Source organism: Aricia agestis, chromosome 9 (genome assembly GCF_905147365.1).
Source record: "Aricia agestis chromosome 9, ilAriAges1.1, whole genome shotgun sequence".
In the NCBI taxonomy this organism is placed as follows: Eukaryota; Metazoa; Arthropoda; class Insecta; order Lepidoptera; family Lycaenidae; genus Aricia; species Aricia agestis.
In genome coordinates, this window is record NC_056414.1 from 5,706,245 (window position 1) to 5,721,988 (window position 15,744).

The window sequence follows — 15,744 nt, forward strand, 5'->3', positions numbered from 1 at the left end:
TGAAAGTTACGATGAACCACGGAAGCCGACACACCTAAGGCCTGACTGACCGAACGGTAGGTGTGACCTTTCTCTATCGTGGTTACAGCTCTAGCTGTCGCAGATGCTGGGAAATCACTAATTTTGTATCTAAGCAATGTGTTCTTCCAAAAACCAAACAATCAAATGAGCTGAGCATACCTTTCACCCCGCTAAAACGCCATTCTTATCAGGAACACTTACAACGTCAATAATCAAAAAACACTTATTAGGGCATAATTGCTATAAAAACCTGTCAACTTGCCAGTTTTGTTCAATATTTTATTTTTTGAATGAGCTTAGAAGCTATAAAAAAGGCTTTCAGACAGCCCGACCCACTTGAGTTCAAGTTTTGACCCTTTTTACCTATGTTCCGCTAATTTTGCCAGTGTGTGTATTACGAAACTTAATAATTAGGTTATCGTAGTAAACAGATCTTTATTGGGCCGAGCGTTTCATGACGGTTCGCGGTAAATTATGCCTACAGCTCCCAACGCTACCTTAATATCCATTAGTCTTAATTAAATTGTGTCGAAAGTTGGAAAAGATAAGCAATTTCGTTATAATGTAAGTATTATTAATTTATCAAATTCCTAAAAATTTGTGTGAGCAGTCACGAACTCCAAATAGATAAACTGAATGTGTATGTACGGTATGTATGAATCTTATAAGTTATATCTTTAAACGAGTAATTCTTATATTATATATTATTACTAGATGACGCCCGCAACTCCGTTGCGCCAAAATTTGTTTATCGCGCGGGAACCGTACATTTTTTCGGGACAAAAAGTATCCTATGTCCTTTGCTGGGTCTCAAAGTATCTCCATGCCAAATTTCAGCAAAATCGGTTCAGCGGTTTGGGCGTGAAAAGGTAACAGACAGACAGACACACTTTCGCATTTATAATATTAGTATGGATATACAACAGTAATAGACGATCAATAATTACAGTAAATTATAGTACTCCTCTTATCTTCTGATTAATTTCTTTGCGGGTCCCACAATTATATAGGTATACTAGATGTCCCGCGCGGCTTCGCCCGCGTAAATTAGAAATTTTACAGAATCCGTAGGTACATTTTCCCATAAAAAATATATCCCCCGTTTTTCCCACATTTTCCTGAGTTTCTTCTGTCGTATTAGTCTTAGAGTAATAATATAATATAACCTTCTCGATAAATGATGAGTCTTACTCGATAAATGATCTATCTAACACTGAAATAAGTTTTTAAATCGGACCTGTAGTTTCTGAGATTGACGCGTTCAAGCAAACATACTCTTCAGGTTTATAATATTAGGTAGATATAGATTTTTTTTAATTATCGCTTGACAAACTCGAGTCTCGATCTAAAAGACTATGAAATGGTATAATATGGTAGTGATGATGATGATGATGATGATGATGATGATGAATGTAATTTGCATAGTAGCATATGCTTTCTGTTCTTAAAACAACGCCGAAACTCCCAAACTTGTATCTATAAAGAATCAGGAATTCTCTCAGCACCTTCCGAACCACGGTATACCAGGTATATCTCGGTGCAAAATCTTACTTGTTGGTAGCATATGCTTAGAATACTTCTCACGAAACCGAAGTCACCATATGTTTCCCTATAAGTTTTGAGGAGTTCCCTCGATTACTTATGGATCCTTCATCAGATCACCACTTTTCTGAATATAATACCAAATTGGGATGATACCCTATATACCAAAAGAAAAATTTTGAAAATCGGTTAACAAACGGCGGAGTAATCGTTGAATATAAGAAAACGAACATAACACCTCCCCCATTTTGAAAGTCGGTTAAAATTGTAGCCTATGTGTTATTTATTTAATATTTTAATCAGCACATGAATTGAATAACAAAATTTTTTTCAAATTAATCGTAGCACCATCTGTCAGGACAAACTAAAATTGAAATAGAATAATATTGAATGCGATGATAGCGCCGTCCGCCGGATCTAATGTAAAACATTCCAAAATCAACAACTCCTTATAAATAAGAAATTAATTGAAAAAACATTTTCCAGTAGACCAAACTGTAAATCTAAACCATTCTCGAATCTCCACGAACACACACAAAAAATTTCATCAAAATTGGTCCAGTCGTTTAGGAGGAGTTCAGTCACATACACACGCACACAAGAAATATATATATTAAGATATAATTGAAATCTCGGAATCGGCTCCAACGATTTTCATGAAATTTAGTATATAGGGGGTTTCGGGAGCGATAAATCGATCTAGCTAGGAATCATTTTTAGAAAATGTCATTTTATTCGTGTTTTATCGAATACCGAGCAAAGCACGGTCAAATAGGTAGTTAAATTTAAAGCCAAACGTAAGATAAGAATGTGTCGTGTGCGACTGTACTTATGTGAGAGAAAACTAGAAAAGTAATGAAGAATCCGTCATAAAATTATTGTATCAAGACTTTTACATTATTGAGTAAGAAAGTCTTATAAAGAATATATTTATATAATTTTTAATAGCAGTTAAAGACCAACTTTTTGTTCAATTCAATTTTCATTCCTATGGATAAGAGTGTGTAAATAAAGAGTTTATATCCTATTCGACATATTTACAGCACAAAAATTTAATATGCGTACCTACTTTTCAACCGGTAAGTCAATGTAGCACTTAGGTACTTTCACAATGCAATATCATTCATCATAGGCACTTAGTTCAGAAATTGTCAACCGCTCATTATCTGAGACAGAAATTGTCAACCATCACCAGTTAAGACTTAACTCTTAAGATACTTTTCGTCACACGTTTTGTCAACTTTTTATCACACTTCGATGCAGAGATTGTCAACCTTTCACCAGGTTTGTTTAAAAAGTGAGGTTCCAGAACTTAAGATCCTGGAGAGTGGAGACACTTATGCAGTAATGTTCAAAGTTTTATCACCAAACGCAGAAACTTTTACTACACAAATAATACTAAATCGTTAACTTTTTATCACCCAACGCAGAGATTGTCAATCTTTCAATGCACAAATACTACTAGATCGCGGTTGTAACAGAAGTGAGGATCCAGAAATTCCCGATCCGAGTTAAAATTACAATGTGACGTAGCTGCGTACGCGCAGTGTTTGGGTTGCGCAAGAACCGCGGCCTTGGTTACGAACTTGGCAATCCGCCGAATATCACATTCGTCAAAATATCGCCTTACGACATATCTGATTACTAGCATTGATAAGTGCAGTTAGGCGTAACGATTATATTAGCCCTAATTTTTATGATAAAATTGTAGAGCAAAGGCCAGGCTATAAAGACGAATATAATATATATTTTAAATATTCTAAGATTGTCATAAGATTCGAAAGTTCTAGGATATATTGGAAGTCGAACTAGTAATAAAAGTCCAATGCTAAACCAACAAAATTGCGAAAAACTATTCAACTTGTAATTTTCCATCTTAAAAAGTTCAACACAGAAAAGTGGAAAAACGCATCTTCAACCTTCCTCTCAAAACAACAGTAATGATAACTGACAAAAAGCAGACTTGAGTAGAATATTATTATTATCATTATAGTATTCTGCTGGACATAGGCCTCTCTCAATGAAGACGGACGGAAGCAGCAGCAATGAAAGCAGTGGACGACTATAGGCTGATATGATGATTATAGTATTCTACCACAGGTGGGTAGACTATAGAGTTCATGACTCATGAACACAAAGAACGTATGCGCAAGGCCGGTCACTCACCCCGCCTAACCATCAGTTAATTCACACCAACGGAACTACTACATGTAAACGCAAAAAGCCCACATCCTTTAACGGAACTTCGAATGAGTTTAACACTAGCCGCTTGTTGATGAAAGTATGTATTGTAGGTTTACGAATTCAGCAGTCTTTTTTGGGGTTCCGTACCCAAAGGGCAAAAACGAGAACCTATTATGTACTAAGACTTGGCAGTCTGGGGCAGCCGTGCTTCGGCACGAATGGGCCGGCTCGACCGGAGAAATACCACGTTCTCACAGAAAACCGGCGTCAAACAGCGCTTGCGCTGTGTTTCGTCGAGTGAGTGAGTTTATCGGAGGCCCAATTCCCTACCCTATTCCCTTCCCTATCCTCCCCTATTCCCTTTCCTTCCCATCCCTACCCTCCCCTATTACCCTATTCCCTCTTAAAAGGCCGGCAACGCACCTGCAGCTCTTCTGATGCTGCGAGTGTCCATGGGCGACAGAAGTTGCTTTCCATCAGGTGACCCGTTTGCTCGTTTGCCCCCTTATTTCATAAAAATAAAAAGTCTGTATCTCGAAAACTGCTACAGTTAGTACGATTCGCTATTGACCGACTTTTTAAGTGGGTTTTCCAACGTGTTAGAGGGGCAGCCGCAGGGGTGAGAGTCACAGAAAGTACACAGTAGACAGACCAAGACTTTGGGGCAAATCGCTTGGAAATAGGCTCCGGAGTCCGGCCCGGTCTCTTTATCAAATTCAGCTTATCCTAGAAGATTTTCCAGAACAAACAGTGACTTGGGTAGTGATTTTTTACCGTAGACAGAAACTCTTTCTACTGGTACGCCTACAGCGATTTTCAGGGTGCAATAGTTTTGAGCCCAAAACAAAAAAAAACTAACGTGATGCAACCAAATTTTTAATACAATACAAAATATTAAAGACAAAGGCAGTAGGCACACAAAGGTCTTCCAAAACATACTGTCACGACATAAACAAAAGAATTACAACGTCACGGTTAAAATTATGTTACTGACCACAAAGCGAAGGTTCCTCATAAGTAATAACTCATATGATATTAATATAGTATAAAACGTACTATACAAAAGAATTTACGTACATATCCATAAATGACATAAAAATATGAATTCATATTTCAGTAACACAGTAAAACTTTTAGGAATATTATAAAAATTTACCGACAAAACGTATTTTTCGTGAAACGGCTGCGCCTGTGGCTAAGCTTCGGATTTTTCATAACATTTTAAGCTAACAAATATTTTTAAAGAGAACAAAGTTATGTCACTCGAAACTTTAACAATTTTAAACCTATACAATATTGCTTTGACTATGTTTCAAATTGAACTCAACATTATGAGATGGAAAATACGATTATTTTGCGCTTTCTGCTAAAACTGATTTGAACGCCACATTATTTTTATCGGTTTTTGCGAGTGTTGGGGAAAACTAACATTTTACTATACTATTTTTATCAAATTCTATAGGTTTTAGGATACAAGTACCGTTTTACACGAAAGTGCGTTGGTCAATTTTGACATTTTTACTGAAATGCTTTTACTGAACGTGCGCAACAAAGTTGTGCCACTTGTACTCGAGTATTTGACATGTACTGCCACCTATAGTTCCTGCACGTTTCCTATAGTATAACCGCACTATAGAGTATAGTCTGAATATCGATGATCGATCACAGTCGTGGCATTCAATTTAAAATTCCATTTCCCTGTCATCGGAACCGCAGCCCGGCAAGAGACAAATGGAAACATTTATAGAGTCATCAGCATTTTATTGCGGATTTCCATATAGGTATACTCTATGTCTATACTATATACTAATCTTACAAACGCAAATAGGTGTCTGTTTGTCCATTATGTCGTGCTAAGCCGGATGGGATGTGTATTGCTAAACCAGTTGGGATGTTTGGTAGAGCTCTGTAGGTAGATCCAAATCTGTTTAGGTATCTATACTCCACTCGGGCTAACTTGTCGCTAGCGGTCGTTGACTCCCTGTCAAAAACTTGTCATTTTCCATATAAACCGCGATTGACAATGAAGTGTCAGATATTGTCAATCTTGGTTTTATATGGAAAATGATACGTTTTTGACAGGGAGTCAATGACCGCTAGCGACAAGTTAGCCCGAGTGGAGTATATAGTCATTAACGGTCTTACTACAAAAGATTTAAACACCCGTTGAACAGTTGATTAGAGAAAAATTCAGTACAAAATGGTCTCAAAACAACTGTTCAACAGATGTTTAATCTTTTGTGGTAAGACCGTTTAACTTCTTTCCTAAGACTCGAAGTATTTTTTTACTTCGAGTCCCGAGAAAGGAGACAGAGTAAGTATACCACGGTAAAATGTACAGCTCCCAAGTTGTGTGTTGTGTGGATTGGGGACATCGCCGGGACTCCTCTGCGGTCATCCCACTATAACCCCATGGTGCTCCACTTCACGCTTAAGGCAGAATTGCAGGTACGACAGGACTCTATCTACCGCAACAATTCGTAGAGCCATAAAGTAGAATGCATAAGGCGCAGCGCAGACGACAGACTATCCGTGACGCACTTTTTAGTCTGTGGAAATAGAACCTATGCAATTGTATGCAGTAACGCACACGTTTTCTCTGCGCGTCGTGTGCGTTACTGCATATCATTGCATAGGTTCTATTTCCGGGCTAAAAAGAGCGCCTCGGATTGTCTGTCGTCTGCGCTGCGCCTTAAAGTAACAAGACAGAACAAAATATTATATTGCTTGGCATCTATGTAACGCACCGTTTCCGAAGTATCTATCACCATCAAGATAATCAAGCGTCTAAGCCAAGGTCAACGGCCGATATTATTTCAATACGGCGATCAGACTTTACCTTGTGCAAACATCATTAATTAGAATATTGACACTAGAGTACATCACGGCAGTTTCATAAGCAATATCATCCATTGCAAGCTGATGTCAGGAAACATCACCTAATGCAAAACATTAGCTTGTTTGGTAATCATATTAGCCACGTTCCAACGCGTATGTGTACAAACATACGCCTAACGAGATACCAGTCAATAAGTTTCATAATACATTATGATGCATGAAGACCTAAGAATAAGGAATATTATGGAGAAAAATTTAGCAATCATACGCAATATTAATGGTAGAGCAGCCATTCTCAAAGTGTGCTCCGCGAAGCCCTGGGAAAAAAATGACACTTTTCAAAAGGGTTCAGCAACCAAAAAAAGTTTAAGAATCGCTGGGGTAGACTCAGTAGAGCCACCAAGTAGGATTTGGTAAGATTTGGAATTCCCCCTGAATGCATCACGTTATTAATACGCCCCAAGAAGGTAGCAGCTACCAAGTTTGCAAGTCGCAACCATGCATGATTCAACGGAATTTTAAATGGACATAATGATTTACATCGATAGCTGGCGTCTGCTTTTGGATGTTGTAGTGAAAAGAGAAAGGTTTGAAACAGGGCTGAATCCAGTGATACTGATGACGCCTACATCTATATTATATCAATACGAGCTTTTGCCCGCGGCTTCGCTCGCGTTAAGAAGTACTATTATATACAAACTTTCATCCCCTATTTTAACCCCTTGGAGGTAGAATTGATTAAAATCCTTTCTTAGCGGATGTCTACGTCATATCATCTACCTGCATGCCAAATTTCAGCCCGATCGGTCCAGTGGTTTGGGCTGTGCGTTGATAGATCACCATATCAGTCAGTCACCTTTGAGTTTTATATATTATATCAATATCAATATAATTAACAATTTAACGCTAACTTCAGTATTGACCAGGCAATATACAGATTACAGATATATTTTGTTAAGAAAATAATATTGTATGAACCATAAAACTCAAACGCTTTGACGCAATAAACTCAATTTGAATTTATCTGCCGTACTGCCATGTCTATTTCTTTACGATCTACGGCAGCCCGCAGTAAAACACTTAGACGATGCAAACACGATTATACTAATAGCCATAAACAACGTTTGGCACAAAACGAGCACGGGGGATAAATTATTCCGCAAGTTATCGAGACATTTAAAAGGTTGGCGACACGCGCTGGCACGCCGCAGACAATGCCTGTCTGGCAATCGAAATGCCAATGTCACTGCCAAGTTGAGCCGATTTGTTTGGCATGCCAAAAGTTAAAGGGTCATGATAGGGCGTAGCAAAATTTAAAAAAATATGAGCGTTAGGGTGCATAGATTGCTTTCGAGAATTACGACAGAAAAGTGTAACCAAAACATATGTACTCGTACGTATGTAACTATGTACCCAAGCTTTGACAAGACTAGTCATATCGATCTTCGACTCCGAATGACTAACACCAGACTAACATTTACGGGATGAAAACTTTTGGGGTGAATTTTCCGAGAAGACATTCCACAGAAACATTAAATTGAACAATCTCCCCCATCATGGCAATTCTACGTCATCAGACGAAGCCCTAAAGCCTGGCAGAATGCCAGCTATCGATTGTTTTAAGCCCTGCCAAAGACGATACAGATTAACAACACTTAATTGTCCGTATCATAAAACAACTAAGCCATAATCACTATTTTATTGACTATGTTTTCTTATTATATTAGGCAAGTTATAACGAGAGTTCAGTTATACCATGGTTGTTGGTTAAAGCTCTTCTTATAACAAGACTAGTTATTTTTACACGATATCGTCTGCGTTGTATATAAACTTTGGACCTCGTTATGGATGGAATTTTGTAAAATCATTTCTTAATGGATGATGGAATGAAAGAATCCCTTCTTAGTAGACGAAGGATGATAGGCTAGAAGTACCCTTTTAAAGAATAAAGACCGAGTCGATGACGTCACTTATTTGTGATGAGCAAAACAAGACTATGGCTGATTTTCCTGTCACGCTGACTGCGCGCGCACCGTCGGCGCTGATGGCCCGAGATGTATGAAATTGTAGGAAGCGTTTTTGAGTAACGAGTAGCGGTCTGCGCTGATATTTCCAAAGACTTCTATTTTTAAATAGAATTCTTTGGATATTTCATACATTTCGGTATCGGCGCCGAAGGTCAGCGAGCGGTCAGCGTGACAGGAAAATCAGCCTAAAACTTGGTCTTGGTATTTCCAGTACGGTTTTGGCCTTGGTCTTGGTTAAATCTGCCTAGTTTCGATCTTGCTTTTTTGCAACTGCAAGACCAATTTTGCTCATCACTGCAGTGAGTGACTTATACAACAACAATCTCTCATATCCCGAGCTTAATGACAAGTTAAACGATATACTCAGTATCAGCGGATAAAACTGTTTGACCATGCTTCATGTGAAGATAACGGTATTTGCGTTGACAATCGCACAGCGCACTCGACCGGCACACATACAATGCAGTTTTACACACATTCTGGTGCACATAATTGTCCTGGAGTCACGCTTCGGCACGTTTGGGTCGTCTGAAGCCAGCAACCGGCATGAAATATCACTGCTTTATGACGACTTGGGTATAGAGTATAGATAATAAAGGATTTCGAATATAGGTTCTACCTATTACCAATAATTATTACCATTGGAGATCACAGTAATCGGTTAAACGCGGGCGGCGGTGGGTGAAAACCTCAGTGAAAACTAAAAAAAGTGCTTACCAAATGAAACTTGTCAAAGCATTAACAGCTCTACTCCCGTTAAAATTTAAATTAGACCAAGTCGCTAGCGGTCATATAAACATTTAATTTAGGTACTATGATTAGTCAAACTAAATGTTCCACAAAAAGCTTAAAATATCGAACTAAATTCGTCCAGAAATAACGAAAACCTTTATCGAGTCCTGTCCGTGCTCCTACGCCTGAAATAGAGATCAGAATTCCGGAATAGAATGCAAATGGCTGCTGTTCCAAATTCAAAACTGAAATATTTGGGGCTGCCTCTCCACGTTGGCTTAAACTGGCCGCAATCGCACGTTTTCCGTATTCGGAATTCCATGACTAGCGCAAACGTTCGTTTTTTCAACGCGCAAACGCGCCAGCTTGACTTGAAACGTACGTGCGGAATTCGTTCCGTACGGAGAGAAACGAACGTGTGCGGTAATTAATGTATTTTCTACTGATTCCATGCATTTGGATTTCCGAATACGGAAAACGAATTCGGAAATCGCATACTGAAAACGTGCGTTTGCGGACAGCCTTATGATGGACAAACAACACGATTACTTGATTACCGGAACACGAACAACTTAATTACGAATGTAATCCCTCGGCTGAAACTGCTCTTTATGTTGGGCCATGACAAGTGACTTGATTAGTACCACGATTGCGTCATTTATAATATGCAGAAACTATGCCGATTATTATAGGCAAATATAGACGATTCATACGTCCCACTAGCAGAGTAGACAGAATGATAGAGTATACCGACTTAGAACTGATGTTGAAATTTTTAAATTTGACGTATTATGACGAAAATCGTCGCTAGGACTGTTAACTTGTTACCTACGAATTTAAAAATATGACATATTCGATGAACGTGTTCCTCTTTGGTCGTTTTGTTGTTTGTGTTTTGGCACATGCAAATTAAATTGTCAGAATCCAATTTTGAAATCTTTATTTTAAATATTTAAAAATAAATTATATCAGTCAGCGCGAGGCACAATCCATTCATAATCCTAGTGAAACCCGACGAATTTGACAGATATTGAATCCTGTCCGTTTCTTTGCAGTCGAACTACTGGTAGTTATGTCTATTGTGCCACTAGACATTCGTTACTGCTTGATAATTCATGGCAACCGTGGAGACGACATATAATATAATTGCACATGACCGAAGTAGATCATACATGGTGACAATCATAATATGTCTCTATCATGGCATACGTAAAATAGGGCCTTTCGATCGACAAATAACATGAAAGTTTTCACGGATGGAGATCGTGCCAATTAGAAGCAACATTTCAAGCAGATTTGGGAAGAACTGAACAGCAAGACAAACAATATAACATTGTTTCGAGTTGTACCCTTAATTTTATTTCGGTCGACATGACAGTGCTCTCAGAACCCACTTTACGAAGGTTGTTTTTAGATCGTTGCTAAATCAAGACAAAGTTTTCGGTAGCGTTACAACGATTCTATGCATACTTAAGAGGAGTCCACACCGCCGTTTTTCCATACAAACGTTGTCCCCTGTTTCCTCCCTGGATAATGCCGGTAGAGTTATGATTTTTTTCCTGAATATCTATGGCCACTTTTAGCATGTCCCTGTGTTTTATTTTTTTTTCATAATTTTATTATGAAAAAAGATAAGAACGTCCAAAAACCCAAAAAATGGCCAGATTTTCCTCTGTGTTCAAACACCCAGAAAACAAAACTGGCTAAAATATACAAAAAAAAAACATAGGAACACAGCTCACGCTTTTCTTTCTTCTTAATGAAAAAAGTACTTAAATCGGTTAAGTTTTGGAAAAGTAATCAGCGGACAACGAATCGAAGATTTTCTATTCTTTTATTAGAACTTTTGTCGTGTTGTCTCTATCGCGCTCTGCGGTGGGAGACTTGAGATTGGTGAGACAGCAATACATTTTCAATTTCTCTCTTGCAGCAGATATACGGAATTTAAGAGGATTGGTGTACCCTCTTAAATTCCGTACTTATATATCTGCTGCATGTATTTAAAATCTTTCTTAATGAAAATGAGTGAGCAATTTCTAAAGTGTCCAATTTAATTGTAGACCCCTTCCTCGTATTTTTAATATACATTTAGCCATTCATATCAACTAGTCAGGGAGTGGGGCGCGTCATCTGAAGTTAGACAAACTCTATCATTAAAAAATGTACTTGGTACTACAATAATTTACAAATTACATATCATATTAGGAAGTCATAATATGATTATTATTTTTTGAATCACAAAATGGTCACTCTGCTTGCAATTCATGTCTAGTAATTCGTACTAATTTGACATTCGTCAGTTTGACGATTTAGTTTCTGAATTGATTATAGAGGAATTGCAAAATGCACCTGGTGCCCTGAAAACGCCACGTCTTGAGAGTTAAAATTAAATGAGATATTAAACTTTTGTAGCTATCCATACTAATATTATAAATACGAAAGTGTGTCTGTCTGTCAGTAACCTCTTCACGCCTAAACCGCTGAAAGTAATGCTAATGTAGAGAAACATTTTTTATCACCTCCTACGAGTATGAAGAACCAAGTGTTTCTTTAGTTAGGAGTGATTGTCACTTGGTATCACGACTTGAATGAGACTTCAGAAGTGAAGATCTGCAGGCACCGTCTTAAACTTATCTTATCACGATTCACGACACAGCCCGAGGTCACTTGAGGTATTGATTGAAGAATTTCTTAAACAATACCAAGTTTTGCCTTGTTTCATGTTTACCTTAAATTATAATTAACAAAGACCTTCAAACGATTATAAATTATAATTATTGTAATTGTCATAATGAAATTATGAACAGGTATTCCAATACTAGCTCATGAATATTAATTATGGCATTGACCCATCGACGCCATAATTATGATAGAAGTTATTTTCAAATAACTCGTAAAAAATATTAATTATGTGCGGGCGACCACTTATTTTGCGATGGACCGTGTCAATCCATCTCAAGTCCCAAGCGTTATTTGAGTACCTAAATATCTGTCATAAAGAAAACCAGCGGGGCTAAAATGGTCACATTTAGCAATTCCTCTCAATCAATTCAGCAAATGAATTTTCAAAACTGTCAAACTGACGAATGTCAAATTAATGTCAATTAATAGACATGAATTGCAAGCAGAGTGACCATTTGCGATTTAAAAAATTGAATCATATTATGATTCATAATACGATTCTCCAAAGCGACCATTTTAGCCCCGCAGTTTACGTCTTCAATAGCTATGGATCGAAATCCAAAAGGGCCAATCAAGAGCCCCACAGCCAGCGTTGCCAGATTTTTTTTTGTGCCAAGTCGGGACTTTGGAACTTTTTGAATGAAAAAGCGGGATTCTTCAGCCAAAAGCGGGGCAAAGTAAAAAAGGTATAAAATCAAAAGTTTTTTTTAATGTTTATTTTTTTTATTTGCGTTAAAATACGCTTACGTGACAATATCTATTATCTAGCTAAAGTAGCCAAAGTAAATCCTCTCATCCCTCCTTCTACATCCCTCTACATCCCACACTCATCATCATTACGCAATTTTTTTTCTCAGCACGCTGCACGTACGTTCGGGCTTTCCCCGAAAAGCGGGACTGAGCCTGTCCCGCGCGGGACATTCAATTTTGATTAAAAAATCGGGACGTCTGGCAACGCTGCCCACAGCATAATATGGGGTAACCCATGATTTGAAGGTTTATGCTTAAACTCTCTCTGGCAACAGGACTACAATCATATTAATTCGTATTACCCTATTTTAAGATTTTGCCATTTCTTATCGATCTCTGCACTAGTTGAAGATTACATAGACACAAGGATTATTCAGTTCTCGCGTTCTAATCTTTCACGTCACGTGTCAGTCCTTCATTAGGCACAGCCTCCAATCTCTGTCGTGGGTGTCGACAACACGCAGAATAGCTAATCACAGACATCTATGTCACGAGGATACACTGATGGATATAAATTGCGGCGCCTAAAACGATTCTCTTGTCTTATTTATAAGCCTCAAATTGATTCTACCGAGTTTTGAACGGAATTGTATGCCTGGTTTTTTGCCATTTGATTTCGAATTACATTAAAACCTATGTACCTTAAAGCTAGATATTTCCAAATCCTTTAGTGATTAGAGCAGCAGGGCTACAATGCTGGCCGCAGCAAAACGCGTAGCATTAGAAACACTGGCAGATTGAAGATACCATTTGAAATATTTCCTACGTAAATCTGTCTTTATTCTCCCGTGTATAAACACGTCATAAATCATAATATTATAGTGATCATAAAGCAGTAGTATCAATAAACCCTTATAAACTCACCTCACACATCTGCAACTGGAACAATCTCCTCTCCTTCTCCATCTCATCTGCTATCTCTGCCGGCGTCACCTCGCTACGTATAAGACCAGCTTCTTTCGCTTGTGACTTCTTCTCCTTCTCAATTTTCAGGTACTTTGACTCGTAATCTTTGGAAGCCTTATCGAACGGCCTTTTCAAGTCCCCCTTCACGCCTCGCAGGTCGCCTTTCAGTAGGCTGTCGATGGGAAACATGACGATGTTGTTTATATTCTGCATCTGTGGACAAAGAAATAATTTAAGTTCATTGTACAAAAAAAATCTTACGCAAAATTTGTTCCGTAAAATGTTATGCCGCATACGGTATAGCATTGTTCTCTGAGTTGGGCCATGAACAATTAACATGGAGAGACATTATTAGAACTTCAAGCCTCTTTAAAACAGAAAAAAAAAAAACTTTAAATCAAATGGATTATTTTCCGCCAAACGTTAAGCCGTTCAACAAGTGTACACAGCATTAACAATAAATTGCCTCATGCCGTTCCAATTGGTTAGCAGCGATCGTGAGCCGAATGGCGATAGATTGCCCAATCACAGTTTATAAACTCATGTTTACAGGGAACAAGTTACAAATACACATTATCCCAATAAAGATCCTTATTTAAGGTATAAGGTTTCTAGGTTTTGGACAAGAGTTGCGGTGTCGTAGTAACTATAAAAGCCATTCAAAAACGTCAGCGGAAAGATAAAACCCTGTCAAGAAACCACAAAAATTGGGCATTCTTAATTCAATCCCTTCAAGCCCCATAAGAGCACCGGTGATCGCGACAACAATAGAATACAATAGCATTTCCTGGAAACTGTGATCAAAGTAATAATATCGCTTCATTGGTCGCCGTCGCCACCATCATAAGTTGCCGCGCGTTGTTACAACGCAGCGTTTTTCGTTCCGACGACGCAACGCATCGTGGCAGTGTGGCCGCCCCTGACGTTGTATGATATCGTCTAATTAATTAGCCTGTCCGATGCACAATGCAGGGGTTTCATTGTCTATCGTAGACAGGAGACGTCCCCTGTATACTGTTACTGGCGCGTTCGCTCCATTGGTTAATGGTTACATAATCCTGTATACTGGCTTTTAGCTAGGCACTAATTCATACTAAAATTATAAAGAGTTTGTATGAAAGCGATAATCTCAAGACAACGCGACGGAAGTACGGAGTATAGACAACGGAAAAGGAGATTTGATATTTGAGATGAGAGAGGTTACTTTTTAACGTGACGCCGCGTTAAACAGAATATAAGAGTAAACAATTCGTATGTATAGGCTTGTCCCTAGTGTGTGTAATGTTTTATTTGTTAAAAAAAATATATGATAAAAGCATAATTTCAAAAACTCAAATCAATATTAGCTCGATGCGAAGCTCGATGCACTCCTTCGCCATATCTATACTTTAATATTATAATTGGGAAGAGTTTGTTTGTTTGTTTGAACGAGCTAATCTCAGCAACTACTGGTCCGATTAAAAAAATCTTTCAGTGTTAGATAGTCCATTTATCGAGGAAGGCTGTAGGCTATATTTTATCACGCTAATACTAATAGGAGCGAAGAAATAGAGGAAAGTGTGGAAAAAACGGGGGAAAATTATTTGAAAGGGCTTATTTGAACGCGCTTATCTCAGGAACTACTGGTCCGATAATTTGAAAAATTCTTTCAGTGTTAGATATATCCCATTTATCGAGGAAGGCTATAGACTATATTTTATCACATTAAGACTAATAGGAGCAAAGAAATAGAGGAAAGTGTGGAAAAACGGGGGAAATTATTTGAAAGGGCTTATTTGAACGTACTGGAGCATTTTTTATGTTATTTGGCACACATAAAGAATAGACCACGTGAAAGGACATGGTTTGATGACAAAAGAAACACAGGTTTCTTTTTTTGCGGAAAAATGTACGGTTTCCGTGACATTCCTAAATTACGCCGGCGAAGCCGCGCGAAACATCTAGTAAACTGTGCAAAATTTCATTCACCTACGTTTCCGCATTTTTCGTCAAAAGGGATCCAAAGTTTTTCTCTCGCGTAATAATACATTTTATATAGATTTTTTGTTTCTTTTCGAAAGTT

At 38.1% G+C, this 15,744-nt stretch overlaps 1 protein-coding gene across 2 annotated transcripts in view; it reads right to left on the bottom strand.

Moving 5' to 3' along the window:
- The window catches only part of LOC121730784 (arfGAP with SH3 domain, ANK repeat and PH domain-containing protein), a 73,976-nt gene that overhangs the window by 25,557 nt on the left and 32,675 nt on the right, over window positions 1-15,744 (bottom strand). For both annotated transcript variants that reach the window (XM_042119984.1, XM_042119983.1), the window contains exon 4: window positions 13,641-13,895. In XM_042119984.1, coding sequence (XP_041975918.1) covers window positions 13,641-13,895 — 255 coding nt within the window. The remainder of the gene's footprint in view (window positions 1-13,640; window positions 13,896-15,744) is intronic.